This window comes from Dipodomys ordii, unplaced genomic scaffold (assembly GCF_000151885.1).
Source record: "Dipodomys ordii isolate 6190 unplaced genomic scaffold, Dord_2.0 Scaffold5, whole genome shotgun sequence".
NCBI lineage: Eukaryota > Metazoa > Chordata > Mammalia > Rodentia > Heteromyidae > Dipodomys > Dipodomys ordii.
In genome coordinates, this window is record NW_012267221.1 from 20,974,030 (window position 1) to 21,000,685 (window position 26,656).

The window sequence follows — 26,656 nt, forward strand, 5'->3', positions numbered from 1 at the left end:
ATATAGAGTAAGATAAGGATTAAATTTCATTTTTACTAATACTATTTGTTTCTAATGCTATTTGTTTCCTATTACTATTTGTGTTCTGCAGTGGGTAGGTTCAGCACCCTGGTCAAGGATCATTTGGTCATATATAGTAGGTTTATTCTGAGCCCAGTTTTATTTCATTAGTCTTTACTTCCACCTTTATGCTAAAACCATGCTGTTTCAGTTACTGTATCTTTGTAATATTTAAAAAAATTATTGTTGAATAGTTGTATAAAGAGGTTGCAATTCCTGAAGTCAGGTTAGGAGTATAACCTATCTTAATCAATCCATTGTTCTCTCCTCTTATTCTCCCCCCATCTGTACCCTTAAATTATGTAGTTCAGTTTTTACTTAGTGTATATTGAATATGACTGCATATGACTATAATATGTTTTTTGTTGTTCTTGTTTGGAGTCGGTCATGGGCTTGAACTCTGGGCCTGGGCACTGTCCCTTCACTCGTCAGCTCAAGGCAAGTGCTCTACTGCTTGAGTCACAGTGCCACTTCCGGTTTTCTAGTGGTTTATTGGGGATAAGAGTCTCACAGACTTTCCTGCCCAGGCTAGCTTTGAACCATGATCCTCAGATCTCAGCCTCCTGAGTAGCTAGGATTACAGGCGTGAGCACCAGTGCCCAGCTGCAATATGTTTTAAGTCTGAAAATATGAAGCTTCCAGGTTGGTTCTTTCTCAAGATTGTTTTGGCAATTTTCTGGTTCCAAATGGATTTTAGGACTTTTTTTCTTGTTTTTGCAAAATATGCCTTTGGGATTTTTATGCAGATTGTATTGAGTTGTAGATCAATAGTTTGGATACTATTCAAATTTTTAATTAAAAAAAATTCAATTTTAAGTCTCCTGGTCCATTAGCTTTGATGTCCTTTCATTTATTTGTATCGTCTTCGGTCACTTTCAGTAATGTCTCACACTTGTTAGTACATAAGTTTTGTGGATTTTAAAAAAACCTTCTTGATTAAAATTATTCCAGAGTCTTTCATTCTTTATGCTATCATTATGAATGGAATTTTCCCTTAATTTCTTTTTCAGATAATTCCTTATTAGTGAATTACAATGTAACTCTTTTTTGGGGGGGTGTCAGTCCTGATGCTTGATTCAGGGCCTTATTGTGGCACAGCTCCACTTCTGGCATTTTTGGTAGATAAGAGTCTCACTGGGACTTTTGTGCCCAGGTTGGCTTTGAATTGGGATCCCCAGATCTCAGCCTCTTAAGTTGCTAAGGTTGAAGGTATGAGCCCCTGGTGCCCAGCATAATATTACTGACTTTTGTATGTTAATATGCATGCTGGTGTAATGATTCAATAAGTCCAGGTCAGAAAAGACATTTATTTTCTAATTTCTGAGCCAATGCATCAAATATCTTACCAGAAAGTTTAGAGCAACTAGACAACCTCGGTTCATAGGTCTGGCAATAGAATTCAGGCAAGACACAAACATAAGTAAAGATAATAGAGAAATGCCTGAGAGAGTGCGTGCCATAGACATACCATCAAAAGCTGGAAATTCAGCCTCTGTCTCTTCTCTTGGCAATCTTCAGCCATCTTCTTCATTTCAGAGCTTGGCTTTGGATTAAATAGTGAGAATCAGGTGGCTTTCTGATTGGTGACTCTCCTTTCTGTTAGGAGACTGTCCAGTCCTCATTTCCATACTCTCTTGTCCTTATTTTCTCATTCTTTTGTAGCTCCCTTCTCCCTTGTCCTTGTCAGGCAGGTTTTGAGTTGTCAGCTTATCCTGCCATCTGCAAGTTGTTAGGCAGCAACTCCCTGCTGGCTTTTTTTACTAGCTTGTATCTAATTGACACTGCAGCTTGTCTCAATTCATTTATTACTTCTGACAATAATTTTTCCCTCCCTCCCTTTCTTCCTTCCCTCCTTCCTTCCCTTTTTTTTTTTTTGTCTGAGATGACCAAACCTTTTGCACATGAGCTAGTGCTCTACCAATTTAGCCATGCCTCCAACCCCATGACAGTGTTTCATTGTTGTTGTTGGTGGTGGTCAGGGTGCTTGAACTCTGGGACTGAACGCTGTCCCTCAGCTCTTCAGCTCAAGATGAGTGCTCTATCACTTGAGCCACAGCGCCATTTCCAGTTTTCTGGTGATTTATTGGAGATAGGAGTTTCATGGCCTTTCCTGCCTGGGCTGGCTTTGAATGGTGATCCTCAGATCTCAGCCTCCTGAGTAGCTAGGATTACAGGTATGAGCCACTGACACCTGGTCATGACAGTAATTTTTAAATGTAGATCTTTAGGATTGTCTATATGGTCATGTCATCTGTGAGCAGATATAATCTTATTTAAATTACTTATTCCTTTCTGATCTGAATGATCAGAACTTCCAATATGCTTAATAGAAGTGGTGAGTATGTACATCCTTTGCCTCTTTCCGGTCTTAGAGGAAGAGCTGAGTGTGGTGTTAGGTATGTCATGTATAGCTCTTATCCTGCTGAGGTAATTTCTTTCCATTCCTGATTTGTTGAGTGAATTAGTTACTTTTTGATATTTTTTTAATGCTCATAGAAGGTGGTAACACTTGTCTTTGATTTTAAAAGAATTATTATAATTTATGTAATTGAATTTCAAAATTTTTCAAATTCAGAGTAAATCATTTTTTTAAAAATTCTTAAAATACTGGGGCATAAAGGGGAAAAATCACTCACGATCTAATTACTTTAACTTACCCTTCAATTTAAGTTCTTTGTCTTTTTTGCTCAGGTAATTTGGCCCAGACAAGAGCCAAGGTAACAGCAGCTTCAAGATCTTTGCCTCCACATTTCAGTGCTGGGAAAGCCAAGGTGAGTCACAGGTTTGCACCAATGATGATGTAGAGATGAGGGAGCAAGGGAGCAGCTCTTGTCTTCCAGATTATGGTCAGCATTAGTTCCCTTCATCAGCCTGAGTGGTCTGGCAAAGGATCTGAAGGCATCTAGGAAATTAGGAGTTCGGGAATTTGAACAATATCAAGGAAACCTTATAATCCTTACAATCCCCCAAATACTTCATAAGATGAAGAAACTTAGGACAACTTAGAAAGAAACATAGTCCATTTAGGAAGAAATAAAGCACGTTTCCTTGAGGCTATCATCAACCTGCAGAGGAGGATTCCTAGACTAAATGGAGTCAGCAGGAAGAAAAGAAATGATTTCCTACTTCTCAGTTCTGGCCTCTTAAAAAAATGAGTTGTACAGTTGTCTGCGCAGAAGCCATGTTGGAAGGATTCATAAATATCCACCTGTAAAAAAGATTTTTAGATGTCCTTCTCTTTTTGCTAATCTAGCCAGCATCTTGAAGATCGCTTGACTGATGTTTACTTTATATACAGCCATCCCCCTCTTTTCTGTGGTTTAGTTTTCAATAAGTTCAGTTACCTACATTGACTATGGTCCAAAAATATCAAATGAAAAATTTATACATAAATAATTCATGAATTTTACATAATGTGCCATACACAATGACACAGTAAAATCTCCTGCCAGCCCTCTCGGTCCTGCCCAGGATGTGAATCATTGCTTGGACCAGTGTATCCACCTTGAGAACCCCATGCACCCACCCATGAGTCCTGGAGTAATACCTATGTCAGTTATCAGATCACCTGCCATGAGTTTACAGTGCTTATGTTCACGTAATCCTTATTTTACTTAAGAATGGCCCCCAACCTAAGAGTAGTGATGCTAGAAATTTGGATATGCCAGAGACAGAAGCTAAAGTGCTTCCTTTAAATGAAAAAGTAAGATTAGCATCTTGATTACAGTAGATTGTTGTAATTGTCTTATTTTTCATTGTGTTCGTTAATTTGTTACGGTGCCCAATTTATGAGTTAACCTTTATTATAAGTTTATATGCATAAGAAAATGCAGAGAGTATACAGGGTTTAATGCATGGTATTTATAGATCAGATATCTCTCTAGGTAGATCTAGGGAGATAGCCCCCAAATATGATAAGGAAAGTCTATGTGCTACCATGAAAAACACTTATCTGGGGTACTGGAGTAATAAAAAGGTCACATCTCTAGCTTTTCTTATATTTTGTTTGCATAGACTATTTAACAAAGTTAACAAAGTTTGGCTTCCTAAAATGCCTTTGAGAATTACCCAACATTAACAGAGATGTAAATATTTATGTATACTTTTCTTGAGAATAGATTTGCTTGCAGGTGGTAGGAATTCAAAAGATTTGAACTAATAGTAGTTTTTCTAGCACATAGCTAGTATGATCTGTTTGAATACCGTTCTTGCTACTTTGTGACAAGACTTTAGGACTATTTACCAATGGATTTCCTTGAGTTCCTATAAGAGAGTTCCGTGGCACTTTTTAGCAGTTCTGAGAACCTCTTGATCTTACATATGCATTTTGTTTTCATTCATTTCATTGGTTCTTATTGTTTGCGAGAGTTTGTTCAGTTAGAATCTTAGGTCTATAGAATTATTGCAATCAGTAAAACATGGCTTCTAGTGGCAAAACAATATTAGGTTCCTGCAAAACTCAACCCAGAGTCAACCAGTCCATATGTCAGATATATGTTCTTATTTAAAGACACTTAATTCACAGTGTCTTTGAATTTTCTTTCTTTCATTTTTGTTAATGCTTGTCCTAGGGCTTGAACTTGGGAACTAGGCACTGTCCCTGAGTGTTTTTGCTTATGGCTAATGGTCTACCACTTGAGACACAGCTCTACTTCCAGCCCTCTTCCTTCCTTCCTTCCTTTTTTTTCTTTTTTTTGTGTTAATTGAAGATAACAGTTTAATACTTTCCTGTCTGGGATGGCTTATATTTTTTATTTTATTTTATTTTAATTATCAAAATACCATACAGAGGGGTTACGATTACATGGGCAAGATAGTGAATACATTTCTTATCAAGCATTGTTGCCTCCTCCTTTGTTTCCCCATACCTTTCCTTCCCCTCTCCACCCCTCCACCCCCACACCCCCTTACCACCACCTCCCCCCACCCCACCAAAGTTGTAAAGTTCATTTTTTGACATAATGCCTTGTACATCTCATTATTGTAATGGGTCCAACTGTATCCCTATTTAAACAATTTGGTTTTTTCCCTGCCCCTCCACAATTATATCAACATCAAATACAGTGAAAGCAGGGCTTATACCATGGGGGAGGTACATACAAAGCTACAAAGAAATCATCTTATAAATATATTGGAAACAATCCCATGAAAGAAAAAACATTTGAATCCTTATCTTGGGGTTCATTTCACCTAACGTAGAAAACTAAAGCTAGATCCTTATATATCACCCTGCACCAGAATCAACTCCAAATGGATCAAAGACCTCAGAGTCAAAGTAGACACTCTGAAAACATTACAGGGTGGAATAGGAGAAACCCTAGGTCTCCTTGCACAGGCCAAAATTTTCTTAATAGAGACCCAGAAACACAACAAGTGAAAGAAAGGTTGGACAAATGGGATTGCATGAAATTGCAGAGCTTCTGCATGGCCAAGGACATAGCTAGCAAGATCAATAGAATGCCCACAGATTGGGAGAAGATCTTCACTAGCCATACAATGGACAAGGGTCTCATATCTAAAATATACCTGGGATGGTTTCTAACTGCAATCCTCAGACTTCAGCCTCCTGAATAGCTAGGATTACATGTGTGAGCCACTGGCACCCAGTTTTTTTGAAAGATATATATTAAATATTAATGATTTATGTTGGATTCTTCCTCTCAAACATCCTGCACAAAATAGTGAAAATAGGGAAATTCTGTACCTGTCAAATGTTTGTTGGCTTTAAAGAGGCTTCAGGGACTAAATATATACTCAGCATTAAGATTTCTTGGTCACATATACATCTCTAAGAGGAGAGTTAGAGAGCCAGCAGACATAGCTATGAAGTGATTCAGCATAGGAGGTGACCATGGACCAAGAGTCCTTTCCTCAAAGGGAGCTTGCCACTGAAATGTCAAAGCATGTGCATATATCTAAAGCTAAGGAAGACAAACTAGCAAGATAACAAATGAGACGTAAATCCAATTGAAATGAAATTAATTTCATAGAACAATGTGAAACAGTAAAATATTAACTAATATTGAAATAAAACCTATTAACTTTTAAAATAACTATTAAGGGAACAATGTGGAATAAAATATGGAAAAGCTAATTCTAATTATGATTTTGGGGGAGGGGTGGTGCTCAACCACCAACTCCAAAATTTTTTATTTTTCTTATTTTTTGCTGGTCTTGGTCTTGAACTCAGGACCTAGGCACTGTCCTTGATATGTTTTTCTCAAGGCTAGAATTCTATACTTGAGCCACAGCTCCACTTCTGGTGTTTTGGGGATAGTTAATTGGAGATAAGAGTCTCATGACTTTTCTGCCCAGCCTGGCTTCAAACTGCAATCCTCAGATCTCAGCCTCCAGAATAGCTAGGATTATAGGCATAAACCACCAGCACCAAATATTTTTCTTATAAGTAGTTATGTTTCATGTTTTTACTTCAATTGCAGCATTTGTCTCATTGAACTCATGGCCAACTATAAAGAATTCAAGCCTGAGTAAAGCTATGGGAACCCTTGTTTTCTCTGTGAGGGACATGACAACTTTCCTGCGCTTACAACATTACACAGCCCTGCAGCATCTTATTTGGGGGTCATTTAAAAATAACCAACAAAATGTGTATAAATGCAAAAAAATGAGGTTTTTCTTTGTTGTTGTTGTTGTTTTTAGTGTACTATGTGATTTCTTTTTTATTTTGTGTCTTTCCCCGCTATGCTTTATCCCCTGTTGTCACTGCATTTGATTTGGGGTATTGTATAAATGTTTACCTGAAAAATGAAGGAAGGGGTAACAAGTTGGACAAGTAATGTACTCCCTACCTTACTTGTAACTGTAACCCCTCTGTACATCACCTTGAAAATAAAAATAAAAAAACTAAAAACAAACAACAACCCCCCCCAAAAAAAACAACAAGAAAAAAATGAAGCACTTCCCTAGACCTGGAAAACAGGCACTTGTTTATAGTATGACAGCTGAAAAAAAAAAGGCTAAGCGTCACCCTGTTTGATTTCAGCTGGAAATTTATGCATCAGGGTTTTCAAAATGTTCATTTAAAAAAGATTGTCTGAGACCAGGACTGAAACTTGCTATTTGATGCTTGCTTTTGCTCAGGGGCTGGCTAGCTACCATCTGAACCTCCCCTCTCACCCAACAAAATGGTCACTTCTTGGCACACATCTGTGAATGATCCCTGGGACTCTTGACTTTGGGGTTACAAATAAATTCTAACATGTAGGTAAATTCACAAATAATGGAAATGTAGTGAGTTCTCTGGGGGTATGGCTTCAACCAGATACCATAACACAAGAAGATTCAAGATTAGGTAGTCTTCATTGTCAGGGTAGGGCCTACCCCACTATTCCACACACACTGCTTTCCTAGGGCTGAGTTTTTAAATATTATTTTATTGTAAAGAGGCTGTAGAGAGGGGTTACAGTCACATGAGTAAGGTAATGAGTACATTTCTTGTCACCCCCTCCTTTTTCTACTATTATCCCTTCCCTCCCCCTAGGGCTGAGTTTTGATGGCCAGCCCCTGCCAGGACCCTACCTTCCACACTTGGCATCCAGCAGTGTTACTGTATTTCCTGCACCAGCTCCTACTGTTCAGGCTCTGTCCACTGGGAAATGTCTTCTATTTTGTGGCATACATACTATGAAACTAAACTAATCATGTGTATGCATAAGGTGAAAATGACCAGAAGATTTATTTTCACTTAGGAGATAAGTCAAATGCTCTAATTGGGGCATCCAAAAATACAAATGAGCCTGGCAAAGAAAGCCAACAACACTTTCATCAATCTCTGCCTTGTCCAAGATGAAGTTTGCCCCGGGATGAAGTGGAGCTCAGTACAGGAAAAGAAGAACCATCATTTTGCCACCTATCATAAGATTCACAGCTCAATTCCTCCAACAACAGGAAGGATGAACAAGAAAATAAATAGCATACACATTATAAAAAACTAAAGGTAATATCCAAGAATATGCACTTTTGTTTAGTGCAAGTGTTACCCAAACAGGAGCTACAGCGAAAGAGCCACAAAGAAATAAGGAAATCTGTGTATTTTTGTGGGCTTTTATATAGAAGTATAATTAGATCTGATTTGATGAGCTGGGTCCTTTTTGGTACCCTCTTATGACATTCCTTCCTTCCGGTATGAAGGCTTTTATGAGAAAAGGAGATCAGAGAGGACCCTCCTATGGTATTGTCTCTTCAGAGGATGGAAGGAAGAAAGGGTGCTCCCTCTTCTGCTGTTTTCTCAAAGGTTAAGTGCCTTGTCTGGGGTGGCATGTCCTGAATCCCAAAGGCTCCAGTGCACAGAGCAGCATTTCGTGGACTGGTTGGTCAAATGCTTTCCCACTTAGTGCCCCAGAGGCTTCTGGGACTGGGTGATCCTGACAAGCCCTTTTCTACCTAAAGGATGGATGTGTCTGTCACTTGAAAGCAGTAAAAATTCCTGACAAAAGGTCCTGGCAGGATGATAATAAATAAAAGCACTTTTGAGGTTTTAGTATGCAGATAGCAAGCACTCGCCCACCAAGACTAGGAGAAGATTCCCTGGTTTTGCATTTACTGCTGAGAGCTGGGTGGTTTATGAAATGCTTTGGATTCTCTTTATCCTACAGTAAATTCAGTTGACAGATGAGGCAAAGCCTTTTTAATAATACTGGGCTTTCAGACTTTGATTTTATAAGTTATACCAAACCACATAGGGTGGCAGTGTGTAGTGGTTAAGTAAGACTTAGGAATCAGATCTGGGCACAACCGTATTCTGGTAGCAAGACTCCAGGAAACTAAAGTCTCGGAGCTTCAACTTTTTCCTATGTACAATGGGAATCGTATTTCTCTGACAATATCATTTTTGAGAATGTAATGACATGATGAGGGCAAAGTATTTGGTATAGTACGGTGATTTTGTTACCAGAAATTTAGTACAGCTAATAAACCCTGATTCTTGGGTCTAATATAAAAATAATTCAGGCAAGAATGCATGCCGTACATGTGATAGAAAAGTTTATTAGGAAAGAAACATGGTAAAGGAAGAGCTTACACAGCATGATACCACACAAAAAAGGTACCTTAGTTCATCTTCAGGCAGTTTCTGGTTCAGATGTGAGCATGTGGAAGTATTAGGCAGAGGAGGCAAAGGTGTGAATAGTTTAAGAGATCTGGCTTTAGCTGGACATTATCTCACCTGTGGTTTTCTTGGGGTCTGAAGATGTTGAGGGGAACAAATGGGTTCCCATGAGATGACTTCTCCAGCTCTAGAGTGCATCCTGAGCATTATTGATCAGTAAGTATCCTCATTTGGGAGTGATCTGCCCTGCAAAGCTCTGAAGTTCTTTAGGTTTCGTTTTAGTCCTTGTCATAAGGTCCTTAAGACCAGTCCAGACTTGCCTGGAACTGAAGGGGATTGCAACATGACTGTGGAGAGAACTTAAATGGAGGCAAACACAAAATGGAAGTACAGATGCAGTTTATTCTCCTGCTTTTAGCTAATTCTTGGCAGCAAAAATAGTTTAAGCACCTGTTACAAATACACTTTCAGTAGAATATCGCCAGAGTAAGATCAGCAGCATTCGCCTAGGGATTGAGCACTTATAGAGATTGCCTGTGAGAAATTCCTATTGCTAGGTCCAGTCTATGGGGCTGGGATCACCAGTGGCTGAGAAGTTTAATTACAGTATTTTCTGTCAGAGACCTTGTGATCTCATCTTTGGGTTGGGTTTTTGTTGTTGTTATTGTTGTTTGTTTTGTTTTTGCTGGTCCTAGGGCTTGAACTCAGGGTCTGGGGCTGTCCCTGAGCATCTTTGTGCTCAAGACTAGTGCCCTACCACTTGAGTACAGCATCACTTCCAGCTTTTTCTGGGTAGTTTATTGGTAAAAGGTTGAAGTTATTATTTTTTTAATCATCTCAAAGGAGAAGATAGATGGAGAATCTCCTGGATTCAACTTCTGAATCTAGTATCTCTGATATTTGTTAAAAAAATCATATAATTTTCCTGACTCATCTATCTATCTTACCTCTGTCCTGTAATTTCCCCACTTGATAAATAAACCTGTGTTTAGCTGGGCACCGGTGGCTCACGCCTGTAATCCTAGCTAATCAGGAGGCTGAGATCTGAGGATCACGGTTCAAAGCCAGCCCAGGCAGGAAAGACCGTGAGACTCCTATCTCCAATAAACCACTAGAAATCCAGAAGTGGCACTGTAGCTCAAGTGGTAGAGCACTCGCCTTGAGCTGAAGAGCTGAGGCATAGCGCCCAGGCCCAGAGTTCAAGCCCCATGACCGACAAAATAAAATAAAAATAAATAAATAAACCTGTGTTTATATTTGAGTTTTTGGTTTTTATGCTGGTACTGGGCATTAGACTCAGGACTTTGTTTCACTCAAGGCTAGCCCTCTGCCACTGGACCACACATTCGCTTCTGCCTTTTTGCTGGTTAACTAGAGATAAGAGTCTCTTGGATTTGTCTGCCCAGTTTGGCTTCAAACCTGAATCCTCAGATCTCAGTATCCTGAGTAGTTAGAATTACAGGCTTAAGCTACTCGCACCTGGCAAGTCTTTTCTTTATCCAACCCAGTGGAAGGTTTTCTGCCATTTCACACAGGCTCCTAAGTACCAGCCTCTCCCTGCTTTTAGCACCCATTTTACAACCTCATTGAATCCTGCTGCAGATGCCCTGACTCCCAGGAGAAGGTGAGAATCCAGCTAGAGGAACTCACGCGCTGGCAGCAGTTGGTGGCTGCAGTAGCAACAGCAGCAGCATCTTCCAGTTCATACGACCCTGTTTCACACCCTGGCCATTTGCTAGAAAAGACAAGAGCTGTCACTTCTGTGCAGGAAGCTGGTACTGCAAAACCACGCACCCTCCCTCCACTCACCCAAGCAGAGTTTGTTGAGCTGCAAATAGGAAACACAGGCTGTTTTCCATCAATCTATTCCTTCAATTGTTTCCATCCAGAAATCCCTCCCTGCTAGGTAGCTAGAGAGATGGTGGTACCCGGTGTGACCACCCTGCACTGGTCCCGAGTGCTGCCTGCCGAGAGCACACGGCTGGTGGGCAGCAGCAGCGTGCTGAGCCTCAGGCGGTGGTGGCCTGGAAGATGCTTGGTGCCTCGGCCCTACTCCCTCTGCTACAGTCTGAGCCTGGGGTAGCTGACAAATATTCTTCTAGATTAGGAGAACTTGGAGCATGAAAGGAATTGGGATATTCTCTAACTACTGGTCATGTCTGTGCTTGCTTCCAGGTGGACACCCTTGAGGTGATCCGGCATCCAGAAGAAACCACCAACATGAAGAGGCAAACCGTGGCGTCCTACTTCCGAGTGAGCTGGGCTTCATCTCTGTCTTCTTGCTTCCAAAAGGACTTGCTGCATCCTCCCATGCCAGGGCCAGATAGCATAGAGTCGCTGGAGCCAGGGCAAAAAGCCAGCATCAGTAAAGCAAGGGGAGGGCAGGTAGAAGAGGACTGCAAGGAGAGAACCCCAGCATGCAGCTCTTGCCACTGAGCTGCTGTGAGTCTTTGGGCTGCACCTTCACTTTAAAATAGCCAGTCAGCCACTTCTCCAGCAAATCATAGTTCATTAAAATTTATCAAGCTCAGATACCTAGAAAAGCACCAGTTTGGGGCTGAGAGGGTGGCTTAGCGGTAGAGCGCTTGCCTTGCATGCATGAAGCCCTGGGTTTGATTCCTCAACACCACATAAACAGAAAAAGTTGAAAGTGATGCTGTGGTGGTAGAGCACTAGCCTTGAGCTGAAGAGCTGACGGACAGCGCCTAGGCCTAGAATTCAAGCCCTACGACCGACAAAAAAAAAAAAAAAAAGAAAAGAAAAGCACCAGTTTTATTTTCCTTGATTGAATTGCCCCATTGCAAACTCCACTTGCCTCCACCCCGTTATTTCCTTGGTTGTTTGTTTTTTATTTTTGGCTGCTTGTAAGTCTGAGTCAGGCTCTGTAGCCCAAGCCGTTACATAGCCTTCTCAGTGCTGGAATTACAGGTGTGCCACCATGCCTAGCATCTTTCCTAATTCTGCCATCCCCGTTTCTGTGTTCCATCTAGTAAAATCCCTTCTTTGCATAAAAGCATTTTTTTCTAGGAGCACTCTGTTAAATGTCCAGATAAAACATATATTTGTTTACCAAATTGCACCGATTGGTTGACCTTTATTACATAGCTGGAAATCCTTCAGAGGTCATGCTCCTCTGAGAGCTAAGTTCAGGTAGCTTCATCTTTTGTAGTATCTTGTAGCTAGGTTTATATAGCTTCATCAGGTAGTAGCATCATGTGGAGATACTGTTATGCTGAAGCAGGAACTGATCTCTGTGGCAGGAGAATAATGTAGTGAGATGGATTGGCCCGGAAAGTGACTGTGCAGGGCTGGATGGTCAGTGAGAGGAAACTGGGTCATAGCTGGAGGAGCCAGGCAGGCTGAGGGGCAGGATCTGGGAACAGCATTGTAGATAGAAGGTATTATGGGAAGCTAACCCGTACAAAAAGGCTCAAACGCCACAAAGTCAGTCGGGCACCTGTGGCTCACACCTATAATCCTAGCTACTCAGGAGGCTAAGATCTGAGGATGGTGGTTCAAAGCCAGCCTGGGAAGGAAAGTCAGTGAGACTCTTATCTCCAATTAATCACTTAAAAGCCAGAAGTGAAGCTGTGGCTCAAGTAGTAGAGTGTCAGTCTTGAGTGAAAAGGCTAAATTCCAGCCTCAGGGTCAGCACATGTGCATGTGCACACACACACACACACACACACACACACACACACACACACACACACACACACAGCCACAAAGTCCAACACAGCCAATTGTGTTTCAGAGACAAAGTAGAATTGTGCCTATGTAGTCCCAGACCTTTTAGTCCAGCATTCCATCTATAAAGCAATTTTTAGACTTTTTAGTAGTTCTTAGGCAAAAGAAACAGCCAACTCCTTTCTCCAAAGCTGGATATTGTAAATTACAGCGTGCAGAACATTGTTTTGAATAACAGAATGGTGGTATTCCAGGGAAAACTAAAGCATGTTCTTAGCATGTGGCATTACTCGGCACTAGGAGTCATTTAAGAATGTGTTTGAATCTTTAGGCAGCTGTAAGGAGAACTTACCTTGCCATCTCCTGTTGCTGACTGCCTGTTGTGCCTCAAAGGCTTACAGGGTGATTTATAAGTCTCAAGCTCCTCTGAAGACCTCTGCAGGCCCTTCATAGTGGTGACGTCATCTTCTGTTGTGTTTTTCTCCCTGGTAGTATTCTCTGATGGATCTGCTCTCCAAAATGGTGGTTGGACAGCCCCATTTCGTGCGTTGCATTAAACCCAATGATGAACGCAAGGCCTTGCAGTTCTCTGAAGAGAGGGTCCTGGCCCAGCTCCGCTCCACGGGGATCCTGGAGACTGTCAGCATCCGCAGGCAGGGCTATTCCCACCGCATCCTCTTCGAAGAGTTTGTGAAAAGGTCAGACCAGCATCCTTGAATACACGTGCATTTTGCAAATATTGCTCTACCCCGATCAATTCTGTGCCCTGGAGTGGGTCCACCTGCCTGTCTCCCTTCAAACATGTGATGGGCAGATTACTGGCTGCCACTTATTGTTTAAATCTTGTTAAAGTGTGTGTGTGTGTGTGTGTGTGTGTGTGTGTGTGTGTGTACTGGCACTAGGGCTTGAACTCAGGGCCTTGCACTGGGGACTGGCTTTAACCTTGGTCCTCAGCTCTCAGCCTCCTGAGTAGCTTGGATTATAAGCATGAGCACCTGGCACCTGGCAAATATTCTACTTTTAAATTGTAGTCCAACTAAACTGCAGTGTCCCAGAGGACAGGTTGTGTTCCTTTTTGATCATGTTAAAACGTGTCAGTGGCTCACAACTGTAATCTTAGTCACAAAGGAGAATGAGGTCTGAGGATTGTGGTTTGAAGCCACCCAGGCAGTACAAATCCATGAATCTCTTCTCACCCAATTAACCAGTAAAAATGTAGAATTGAAGTTGTGGTTCATGTAACAGAGTGCCAACTTTAAGCAAAAAGCTAAGGGACAGTGTTAAGGCCCTGAGTTCAAGATCCAGTATTTACATACACAAATGTCAGTAGGCATGTTTATTATATAAATTCTTAGGTCTTGCATTCTCTAGATACATTGTATTGTGATTGAAGTATTCCTTCAGAAGTGGGGCATGATTCTGGAGGATTTGAGTGCAATCCTCTTCTCTAGGGTCTGTACTGTTACAGGATAACTGATCATGTAGCACAGAAAATATCATAGAGTATAGGACATTTTAGGGGATTATCAGCAAATATGTAATCTTGTTTGATCTAGAGGACAACACCACAAGTTAGGCTCTATGATTATCACATTTTACACATGTGGAAATTGAGACACACAAAGAAATTTTGTGGCTTTCCCAAGTTCCCACAGTATAAAATGGTAGAGCCAGGATTTGAACCCAGGTACCCTGGCTTTGGACTTCTTAATCAATGTGCCATGCCCAGTGTTTACTGAGGTACACAAATTGCATGGAGCTTTCCAACCTGAGAAACTTGCGTTTGCTAAGAATGGAACACTGCTGTGGAACAACTGCTGTGGGATGTCTTGCATATGCAGGTGATCACATGTGAGACTTACAGAGTTTTCTGGCAAGAAATAGTGAAAAACAATAACCACTTCTGAGGAGGAAGCACCAACATGAGGATGACTGGAAAGAAATATTCAGATTGCTTCAAATCTATTCACCAGCCACCCTGACTATCTCTTCACTCCTAGATTGAAGCAAATTCTGCATTTCTCCAATCTTTCCTTAGAGAAGAGTGGATCCTAAACATGGTAGCTTGCTTTAAGTTTTCCAAACTCTGATAAATTCCATTGAAAAGAAAAGATGGGAAAAGTCCCTTGAAATGAGAAATTTCACATTAAAAATAAGAATGAAATAACATTTAAGAAAGAAGTACCCTTTAAGCCTCTTCCACAACCCCCCTTCAAATATGGAGGTGGAACAAGGGAAAAAAGATGATTTTAGTTCATAAATGTAACAAGTATTTTTAGTCACAAAGTATTGAATACCTAAAAATATTTAAGAAAACAGGTCAAATGCTAAACAGATCAGCACCTCTTTGTTCATAATCAGAAAACCATTAGGCAAGTGGGAGCAAGAGTTTCAAAAGTGTCAGTAAATCTGAGGATATCAAAGATTTCTGAGCCAGCAAGTTAATTGGTATTTTGATCCTTTTGAGCAACGGAACAACAAAATGGATGAGCTAGCAGTTTTCCCCTTGATGTTATTCAGTGAGTTGGTGCTTCTTATCTTCCTGCTCAAGACTGCTGCTTTATCAACTCTTTGAAGGAAATATGCAGACAAAACAATCAAAGGCAGGAACTGAGCCACAGAGCCACTCAAGGTTTATCAAAGGGAGGTAAACAAAAGGTACAGACTTGCTTAGGGTGGTGCTTTGCCTGGTTCTGGCATTCATGATGGAGACCTGAAGTTTCCTTCCAAAATGGGGAATATCTTCCTCAATCCCTCACCACTCAAGTCTGCAGACTTGGCCAAACCTAAAATGCTGCTTTGCTCTAATGTCCTTCAATTTTGTGGTGAAATGACTCTGAAGTGCCCTTTCTGATCCTCTAGGTGTGTTTTAGAAACTGGGTTTTTAGACCAAAATCCAGGAGTCCCATGCCAGGTCCAGCCTCTCACCCCCCCCCCCATATGCCAAACAAGAGACATGGTGAAGGGCAGAGGTAGGAGATTTACTACATGGCAGCCATGGGAAGACAGCCCTTCAGTAGTACATCTTCAGCCATCTTCTAGGAGTACAGACATTAGCTTCAGGTTAAATAGGGAGAGATGGGGGTAGGGAGTACACAGGTATGGCCTGGTTGATCATTAGGTCAGTTTTTGACACTGGAGGCCTGGCGAGTATTCTGTAGTTTTTGAATGTTTTCTTCAAAATAATAAGAAAGCATTGCCTGGTGGGCAAGTTGCCTTTTGTCACAGATGCTTATTGCTAGATAACTAATGCCCCTCCTAGAGCCCAAGGTGATTGTAAAGTGACTGTAGCAGGGCATGGCTCCAATCAGACATCACAGATACAGAGTGGCGGTTTTGAGCTTTTAGGTTCATTTATAAGTCTTGCGAAAGCAACTTTTTGTTGTTGCATTTGTCCCTTTAGGAAGAGTGTTTTCAAAACACCATCTCATCAGTGGGTCTAGGTGAACTAGAAGTCTTAAGTTCTCAAGTAGGCATAAAGAGGCCACTAGGAAGTGCAGGATGGATAGCCAAACATCTTCGAAGCCAGATGTTGAGAGACAAAACAGCAAAGCACTGTGAACATTCACTGTTCTCATGTCCCACAAGGTTGGAAGCAGGGCCCCTCAGAAGTCTACTGTGGGCAGATACATATGCTATACGTTTGGAGCATGGCCTAGCAAATATCTAAAAGACACAGCCAAGGCTAAGGCTTTGTTTATATACAGAATTGCAGAATTCTGTAAGGGGACTGTGTTCTTTTAGACATCTTACTTGTCAAATAATCCCAAATTTCTGTCAAAGATTTTTATTGGTCTGTATAACATGAAGGAGCACACACACAGAGCCACAGCCTGAAGATTGCCAGAGACTGCATGCATGCAGACTCCTGGGCTGTTCTTATCCCTCCACCCCCCACAAGCCTCCAGAGAGGCTCAGTTTCTCCCAGTCCAACTCACAGTGTGGGAGACTTGCACCCACCAGGACCCAGCTCATGACATTTGTGAGTCAATGTCTGTTGAACTGGTGAAGTTCCTCCTTCTCCTCCTTCATTGCCACTTCTCTTTCTCAGGATGGCATCGTACTAGCCTCCTCCCATTTTCCCTTCTTTTCCTTTATTTCCTCTCCTCCAGAAACTCGGGGTCATTTGTGACTTCTCCTCATACCCTTTAAACAGTTCATCACCAGGTTCTGCCACTTTCCCTTTTGAAGTTTCTTCACAAGGTTGTCTTGGGCATCTCTCACCTCTTCTCACAAGCTGTTAGCTCAGGCTCTGGTCTATGATTCTTGTTTTTAGTTTAATTGCAACACAGCTCTCATAAAAAGTTACCCTTACAAAGTAGTTTTTAGTATATTCATGAAGTTGTGCTCTATCACCTAATTTTCTTCGGCATTGTCAAAGATGGCTGCTGGCAGCTCCTACTGGAAGCATTCTTAGGCATAGCAACATCTGCAACAAGAGGCCTTCTGAGAGTTCTCACACAAGTGACTCTGGAATTGTTCAGCATGGATCACATGCCTCACCTTGGATCAATCAGTTACTGCTAGGCACAGAGCCTTCGGCCAAATGCCAGGGAAGGAGTCAACACTACTTGAACCATGGCCTAAAGAGCCCATTAAAGGAAGACGATGTGGGGGCATGGCTCAAGTGACAGACAACCTGCCTGGCAAGTGTGAGGCTCTGAGTTTAAGAACTAAGACTGCCAAAGGCAAAAGGTAAACAATACTACATTTTGCTGGGCACATACCTGTTATCCTAGCTACGCAGGAGGCTCAAATCTAGGATTGAGGTTCAAAGCCAGCCTGGGAAGAAAAGTCCACAAAACTCTTATTTTCAAGTAACCACCAAAAAAATCAGAAGCAGAGCTGTGGCTCAAGTGGTAGAGTGCTAGCTTTGAGCTCAGGGCCTAGGATTGAGCCACAAAATGAAGAAGAAAGAAGAAGGAAAAAGGGAGAAAGAAAAAATGAAAGAAGGAGGAAGGAAGGAGAAGGAGGGGAGAGGAGGAGGAGAACAAAAACAACAACAATGACAATAACAACAGGAGGAGGAGGAGGAAAAGGAAAAGAAAAAAAAGAGAGAGGAGATGGCAAGGCTGAAATAATAGCAGTGGTAGCTAAAATAATGGGTGTCCATTACCCTATATTTTGACCATTCTATGCCTTGGAATGGACTTTAACCTGCAACAATGATATAGAAAAGTCCGCTTTGCCCAGGAATTTACCTACCAATCAGAGCCCTTCCACTTAAAATTTTCTGAGAACAAAATTTTGTTAACAACTGGATGCTGACTTAAGCCTAAGAACTATACACAGCTTATTATATTTAAACGTAAGCATAGGTTGGTTGGTTTTCATACAACTTCACTGTGCAGAAGCCTATTGAAGACAGTTCCTTAAGTCCCCTTCTCTAAGGGATTAGAGAAAAACCAGCTTATGCTGGCCCAGTTTGAACTCCTCTCCGTGTAGTTGACAGCTTTCTCTGATTGTCTTGACAGGGTCCACGGGGTCTGTGTTCCACCGGGAAGCATGTTGGGTGTTACCTTCCATTGTGAGGGTGTTTTCCAGCTCAAAGAGGCTGCTTTTCCTGTTCAGATTATAAATTTGTAGCCATTATTTATGGATCTCAACCAAAGCTACTGCTTTTTTTTTTTCTCACTGGTCTGGGTTTTCCCTCTTCCCTTTGAAATCTGCATTCAGTTGCTGGCCAGCTGCCTCTGTGTTCTGAATCCACCTGCCACTTTCTGTCTCTTTAGGGCAATGGCCAGAAGTCTCCATTTCTTTAAACAATATCATGTCCTAACTGCAGTCCAAGTTGAGTCCTATTTCCCCTCTGGACAGAATTGTGACTTCGGAGCATTCCCATGACATTGTCCCTGAGTACAGCAGCATTCATGGCCAGCTACTCTGATGAATTCATAGATTCCCCCGTGTTGATTCAATAAACAGATTGCAAATTTGCCTTGAGGAAAATTCACACTGAGCCAGTATTCTGTCTACATCAGCTACCAGGATCCTGGGGTCTGATGGGAGAGCCAGAGTCCTAACATTCAATATATACAAGCATTCACTTGTCATTTCTGTTTATTGCTCAGTACTTCTGAGCTTTGCATGATTTTAGGCTAACAATCTTTTAGAAAATCTTCCTCTAAATAGGGAAGAAAATCTGAGTATATGGCTACTTCTTTACTAACTTTTAGGAAAATTTTCTCCCACACATTTTAATGTCTGACTGTAAACGTCTGAGTCTTTGAAGAGAGAATGGAGAAGAGCTTCTTTGCCCATCAACCAGGTTGCTTCTCATCTTTCCCTACTGTGACTTAGGATTCAGTTTTCTCAGGTCTGTTAAATCTGTTACTATTTCTCCATCTGCTTTCTTGTTACCAAAATCTTATTACTATATCCTCTCTCCCTTTCTTATCTCTCCCTTTGTCTTCACAGAGGATTTATACCTTCTAAAAAATCCCTGTGCTGTCATTTTATTGAGGCTTCAGAACAGAAAAAAATAAATGCATGTATTCAGACTACCATCTTTTGAGTATATTACCCATTTTAAATAAAACCTAAATTAATTAATATTTTTAAAGTAAGGGCAAAGAGTAAGCTATTCAATGTGTATCATCTTGTTTTATAAGGTGCATCCAAATTTGTTTAACATTTATTGTGACTTCCTTAATTTGGATGTCATAGTTTTGTGTATTAGAATCCTGGGAATTTCCAGCTGATCCATGTCACGCTCTTTTCTGTAGGTTTTTATCAACTGTGATCCTGATACCATGGGAGATTTTTCTAATGTGAACAGCATCTTAAATTTTCTCCTTTTCACATCTTCCCTTTCAGTGCTTTACTGCTTCCAATTACTCTTTTCCTATGTTTTCTGTTTGTGATTACTATGAAATTAAAGAAGGACTGTAAATGTATAGTATTCCTGGCAACATCAGAGAAGATGCACATGTGCATTGAAGAAAGAGAGGCTAATTGTGTGGATTGTGGATTCATGCTATGACACTGGGTTTTCATACTCATTGGAGGAGGGAAGAATGGTCCATTTAGCAGCCCAGAAATGGTACATTTGTCCCATCATTCCTACTGTTCATCAAAGTAGTTTTTACTTGACGTTTCCTTCAGACTTAAGTATGCAATTATGTATTGGCTTACAGGAATATTTGATTTGACCTTTTTGTCTATTAGACTTAGCTCCAAATTGATTTTGGTTATTTCCAAACCTTAACACACATATACCCAAGCATGCATGTACATGTGCTCATGCACACAGTAAAAGCTTACCAGCTTTCAAGATAACTTTTAAATGGAAGTTTCTATATTGATTTTTGAAATGAGTCTCCAAAATGTTTGTGGCAATAAGAGTGTTCTTACAGATGTGACCTCTCAAGGAGTTGGAAAGAGAATGATGTTTTTAAAGGAACAGTGTTTAATAGACCATATTAATTCTGGAGTGATTTTTGTGTGTGTGAAATTGCCTGATTTCATGGCCACCTTCCAAGTAGTAGCAAGATCTTTAACAGCTAAGGGGAAGCTTTGTACTGCCAAGGATTAAGAACATAAGTATTGCTTCTTAACATTTCTGAAGAATCAAGCTTCCTCCATGAGAAATGTCCCTTAAAAAACTATGTATGCACTTCTATCTTTATGTTCATAGCTACATTTCAGAGAGTCCTGACATAAAGTAGGTGCTCAAATCTCTGGAGAGAATGATTCTATCTCCTCACTTGTGCTTTGCTGCTTTTGTCTATTTATGTTCTTAAGGGACATGCAGCTTCACTAAAGACAATCTAGAAGTTGACTAGTTGGCTTTCTTTGATTCTAGAACAAGCCTTTGAGATCCAGATATTCTTGCCAATGGAGAGTCCATATTGATTCTAGACATCATCTCTATGGATGAACTGTGAGGCAGGTGTGTAACTTTATGTAACTTTACCAGATCAAGTTACCAATCCACAGGCCTTCTCAGTTTGTATCCATTGGCATACTTTCCTGTTGTCAAGAGAAAATGTTATAGTGAGGACCAGCCAGTATGGTGAGTGCTGCAGTGAGGTGCTGAGAATGCAGTAATAGAGAAAACACATGGTTGTTTCCACACCATTGGATTAATAGGAAACCCATACAGGACCTCCTAAATGCTCATTCTCTCCTTATGACTACTTCCTGCCAGACTTGCCAGAACATGAATCTTCGTCTCTCAATGGAGGTTTTGTTTAGCCTTTGATGTGCCTTCCTAACCCTTGGTCTTTGCCACCTCATGTGAGTCTTTAAACCACTGTGAGAGTTATGCATATGGAAATAGAAAGACCATGGTGCTCTCATAAATAAAAATCTATAGCTGTTCCCCATTGGCTAGAGAAACCAAGAAGTTTCCATAATGGGCCCCATCTGAGTCTCCTTGTTTTTCCACCATTTTCCTTCATACATAGACTCCTGTTAGTCATGTATGATGGCTGGCCTCTGTGCCTCCTAATTTCTGGTGGGAAGCTTTCTTCCTTTGATCTTGTCCTGCCCCTCAGTCTTTAGCTTAGACACCATCCCCATGAAACCTGGATGTCAGCAACCTGGTACCTCCTCTATCCTCTGTTCCCATGACTATTCATCCATCTCCCTGCATTAGAATGGAGTATATACTCTCATCTTTAAGCTTAGCAGGCCTGACTACTCTGCTAACTGTAAGCTTTTGAGGAAACTGAGTGGACCTTACTCACTTTTGTATCCCTAGCACCTCACATGGTGTGTTGTATGTGTTTATTTCCTCGGTGAGGAACTCTGTGAGTCAGGAATACATTTGACTGTGAATAGCAAAGAAGCATTTTTAGCAGTTTAATCCAGATTTTCTCATTGGAATGATTGCCATTCTATTGACTATTAACTAGATAATTCTAGGTTTGTGGAGTGTTTTCTTGGGCCTACTAAGATGCTTAGTGGCTTCTTGTCTGGCTTCTACTTGTTAAATATCAATGCCTTTCCTCTTCCCACTACTAGCCTTTGTGACAACTGAAAATGTCTACAAATAGCTGAGCATGTAGCTCAGTGGTAGAGTGGTTGCCTAGAATGTGTGATGGTCTGGGCTTCATCACTAACTCCAGGAAAACACATGTCTCCAGACATTGTCAAATATCTCAGGGCACAGGGCAGAAGACAGAATTGGAGAAAAACTTAAATTGAGAACTTTTGGCAAATGCTTGTTTGTTTGTTCGCATATGAAAAAATTTAGAGTGTCAGTGTACTAGTGGTTTACACCTGTAACTCTAGCTACTCAGTAGGCTGAGATTGGAGAATAAACATTTGAAGCCAGCTAGAGCAGAAAAGTTTTACATCTAATTAAATAGTGTAAGACCAGAAGTGGAGGTGTGACTCAATTAGTCAAGCCTTGAGTGAAAAAGCTAAGCAAGGATGCGAGGTCCTGAGTTCAAGACCTAGTACAGACACACAAACACAAAGTTCGGAGCTCACCTATTTCTAGCATAGTTCAGCCACTCAATGCTGCCATCAGCAACCTGAACACCACTGTGGTCAGGAGCTGGCAGCCCTCCAATCATCATATTTGAATTTAAAACAAGAAGAAAGGGTCAGGATGAATTTCTAAAGATAGCTGGCCTCTGTACCAATCTGTACTGCTTTTATTAGAAAAGAAAGCACATTCCCAGAAGCCATTTTAAAAAGATCCACTTCATTGGTTCTACACCATGCCTAGCTGCAGGAAGAGGCTTAAAAAGTAAAAAGAACAGGCTGTTGTCAAAGAAACTCTGCTGATCAATAACCAAGGTGAAGTGAGCATGGAAATGGTAGGCAGCCAATTGTGCTTCCAAAAAGCAATCTAGTGTTTATTAATGAAGAGGATGAATGAATGAAATGGGCTGAATGAGCAAATGCTTTCAATTCCTCAGATCCCTCATTTCCTCCCCCTTGCTACCTGGCGCCTTCCTCAGCTTTGCCTTACATCTAAGAAATGCACATGCATATGTTCCTAAGTGAGTGCAAGTGAAGTCTGGGAGCCCTCTCAGTCCATCACCATCACAAAGGCATGTTGTAGCCATAAACCTCTTGTACATTCTTTTAACTCCTGAAAAAAAATACAACCAGTCATAATTTGCCAGTGAGAAAAGTTCACCTTGCTATCCCTGACAGAACTCCAGTGGTGCCTGGGACAGCATTAAAATCAGCCTCAAAGGAGAGGCCAGACACTTGGAGAAAGGCTGAACATAATGAAAGAAAACTTCTGCTTTTCTCCCTAGGAAGTCCACAGTGACTAAAGACTCAGGAAACCCAAATCCTCCAGCAGTCCTAGGGTTTTCTTTACACCTGTAGCTACAGAGGGGAGAGTTGACACAATCAGGTGTGAGTGTACCATTGGGCACACTACTAGAGCCAAGCTCCATTCAGGGAGCTAGGACAGCTGCAGCAGGCTGAAGAGGCACCCTATTCCCATTCTTTGGGATTATTACTAGTGAGGGATATGCAAAGAGCTACCACTCAGGGAGGAGAAGGGCAACTTCAATGCTGTGAAATTACCCAGATGCTGTGTTTACCTCTGAGAGGCAGCAACCTCATGGTAGTGTCCCATTATATAGGATGAGGCCTGTAACAACCGCTGTCCTGAAGCTTGGCCCCCCCAACTCTGTCCTAGTCGAGCAGGTCACTCACTCTCTCCACCTGCATGTTTGCTGATACCTTTGGGATATTTAGGGAAGTGAGACTTTGGAGAACTTTTTCTCTCTTAACATTTACATTAACATTGTTATAACCTTGGAGAGTGCAATGAGCAAACAAAAGCCTTTTAACTAGGCTCTTTACAGGGTCATTGCAAGATTCGAGAGGTGGCCTGGGTTAACTTTCTCCTGGACAGATGAGGAGTCTAAAGAGGTAAAGTAGCTTTCTCAAGGTCCTGCATCTAGGAGCTGGCAGTGCCAATCTCTCCAGGTGACGATGGACTGAAGAACTTTCTGGAACCACCTATACAAGCAGTTAGGGGACAAATTGGGTTCAAATTGACCTTCCTAACTTACCTCAGGATAAGGACAATTCTAAATCCTGCCTTTCTCATGGAACCCCCACTGCTGACAGCTGTCCTTCACATACTGAATGTTCAGGGAAAAGTCTCTGTCATTGATAGCTCTAAAATTTTCAGCAGGAATTTGTTGTGGTGATTAGAAAACGAACACTAGAAATGTCTGTCACACTGTTCTCCAAAGATATTCAAGGGGTCAATGTACTGGTAAATCCAGCCTGTCTTTCCTGAGTTCTTCAATGTTCGGTACTTAGGAGCAGCCTCAAAAACCAATCCAGTCACAGAGGAGAATCCACTGACAGGCAGAATTATAGGGAGCCTAGAAACAGCTTAGGAACTCACAAGAGAAACAGGAGGACGTCTGGAGAAAAGAACCAGACAACATGCGCTCAGTTGAGAGGACTCATCCGGGACAGCAGGCCCAGCTGCCAGGCTTACTCTCTGGACATCAGTGGTCGATTGAAATTCCTGTTTTGGCTGAGGGTTGGGGGGGAGGGCTACTTCATGTTGGGTAATGATAATAATGAGGGAGCCAAAGGAAAATGAGTGGAGTTAACGGTGAGCCAAAAGAAGAGAGTGGAAGAGGAGAGGAGGAAGGAGAGTGTAAGAAGCTCTCTGGTCCAGCAAAGGCTAGTCTATGGGCCATGTCATGCTTTCTTCTCCAGCCTCTGCCAGCCACTGACTTGGCTCCTCAATCAAGGCATTTCACCCTGGGAGCCCAGATGTGACTCTGGAAACCAGAAACCATTGTCCAGTCCATTCGCTGACCTGAACTTGACCCTTCAGTCAGTCTGGAGCTTTACAGTAAATATCTGTCCATCCCTGAGAGCCATAGTTTAGAGATGATTGAAATGATTACTAGCTACTTTTCCTCAGGTATTTGGGAGGAGGAAGAGAAAAATGGATTTTTGTCAAAAGAAATGAATGGAAAAAGGGAGATGGATGGATGGACATTCATTGAACACTGGTTTATAGCAAGATTTCTGCTACCATCTCAGCACCAGAAATAGACCCCCAAACGGATGCTATTATCCTAGTTTTACTAATGAGGAAACATTTATACTGAGATTGTGATAGGGTTAGAATACCAAATGAGAATCTAATTTCAGAACCCAACCTCAGTATAAAGGAGACACAATTAGAAAAAAAAGTCCACTAACAATTTTTCTCCCTATAAAATAGAATCATGTTTTAAGTTTAGCTCTTTACTACAAATTTAATGTACAAATAATCTTAGCCTTAGTTTTTAATTCTGTCATTGTAATTTTCTCCTCTTCAAAGATATTTAAACTCATAAATCAGCAGCAGCAATAATTAAGTGCCTATTGTGTTCAGAATGCAATAGTAATAGCTCATCAGAAATTGATAATCTAAGGAATTGTACAACACAACAGTAACTGGTTTTTTTTATTTTGAGCCCAAATTTAGGAGTTTTGTACAATAAAACAGTGACTGGTTTTTTTTATTTTGAGCCCAAATTTAGGAGTTTTGTACAATAACAGATATAATGGCTCTTTCTTCCTTTCTTCCTTCCTTTCTTTGTAGCACATGGTTGCCAGCTGCTGTCTTTCTTTACTCGAGGCTAAACATGAAGGGAAAAAATTAAAATAAAGGAGCTTATGGTAAATACATGAACTTAATAAACTAAATCTGGAATTTTAGACACACAAAGGGAAATGAGCAATTGGGGGTAATTATCAAATTATCCAAGACAAAATAGCTCTGCTACTTTTTCATTATCTACATAAAAGAAAATTATTTATATGGATTGAATTATTCAGACAATTGTCCAGTAATGGAGCCTCTAAGTAGACACCCTGGGTGGTCATTGACGTAGATTCAGAATTCCTCAATAAATATTTAAAATAGGAAAAAGAAGCCAGGCACTGGTGGCTCATGCCTATAATCCTAGCTACTCAGGAGGCTGAGATCTGAGGATCACGCTTCAAAGCCAGCTCCTGAAGGAAAGTCCATGAGATTTTTATCTCCAATTAACCACCAGAAAACCAGAAGTAGCGCTGTGGTTCAAGTGTTAGAGCACTCACCTTGAGCTGTAGAGCTCAGGAACAGTGCCCAGGCCCAGAGTTCAAGCACCATGACCAACAAAAAATAAAACAAAATAAAATAGGAAAAAGATTAAGGCTTATTGCCACAATGAAGGTATAGGATATTTCTACTTACATGCAAATAATACTGATCAAACTGTTCCATCTAGGGTTCTTTACAAGGATTTGGGCCTGTTATTGGATAGACCATAATAATTTTTATCTAATGTCGGAAATTAATTTTTAATTACAAAATAACAGTATAGACATTGCCTGTAAAACTTTTAAGTATTGTATATAAGGCTGAATGTTTTCTTCCCTAAATCTCTAAGTCCATTTTCCATTGTTCATCTCTAAAGTAGCCACTGTTAGGCTTTTGGTAGTTCACATTTTCAGAAAGCATACACACATGTACATACACACATGGAGAGAGCTCTAGAGAAAAGGAGAGGACCCGCCTGCACTTTGGTACAGTTTGCCAACTTGCTTTTCCAGTTAACAATATGTATGAGATATAAACCCATGTTCTCCATAGCTCTCATACATCCTTTCAACTCCTGCATTGAAATCTGTGGTATTTATCCAGCCATTCCTCTCCTGGTGGATGCTAAAATCATTTCTAATTGCTTGCTAGCAAAGCCCAAAAAGTGATCCTGAATAGTGAGCATGTGTGAGGATTCTAGGCAGCTCACCTTTTCCATGGGAAAGTGATATGCTCTGGTCAGCTCATAGCTCATCAGGTCCTCATGGGGAAAAGAGGGAGGAGAGGCCATGGAGATGCAGAGACTCTCTGTGGCTTGGTAC

At 41.1% G+C, this 26,656-nt stretch overlaps 1 protein-coding gene across 1 annotated transcript in view; it reads left to right on the top strand.

Annotated features, from left to right (window-relative positions):
• The window catches only part of Myo3b (myosin IIIB), a 239,322-nt gene that overhangs the window by 191,369 nt on the left and 21,297 nt on the right, over window positions 1-26,656 (top strand). The window contains exons 22-24 of the mRNA XM_013027381.1: window positions 2,752-2,831; window positions 11,303-11,380; window positions 13,307-13,512. Coding sequence (XP_012882835.1) covers window positions 2,752-2,831; window positions 11,303-11,380; window positions 13,307-13,512 — 364 coding nt within the window. The remainder of the gene's footprint in view (window positions 1-2,751; window positions 2,832-11,302; window positions 11,381-13,306; window positions 13,513-26,656) is intronic.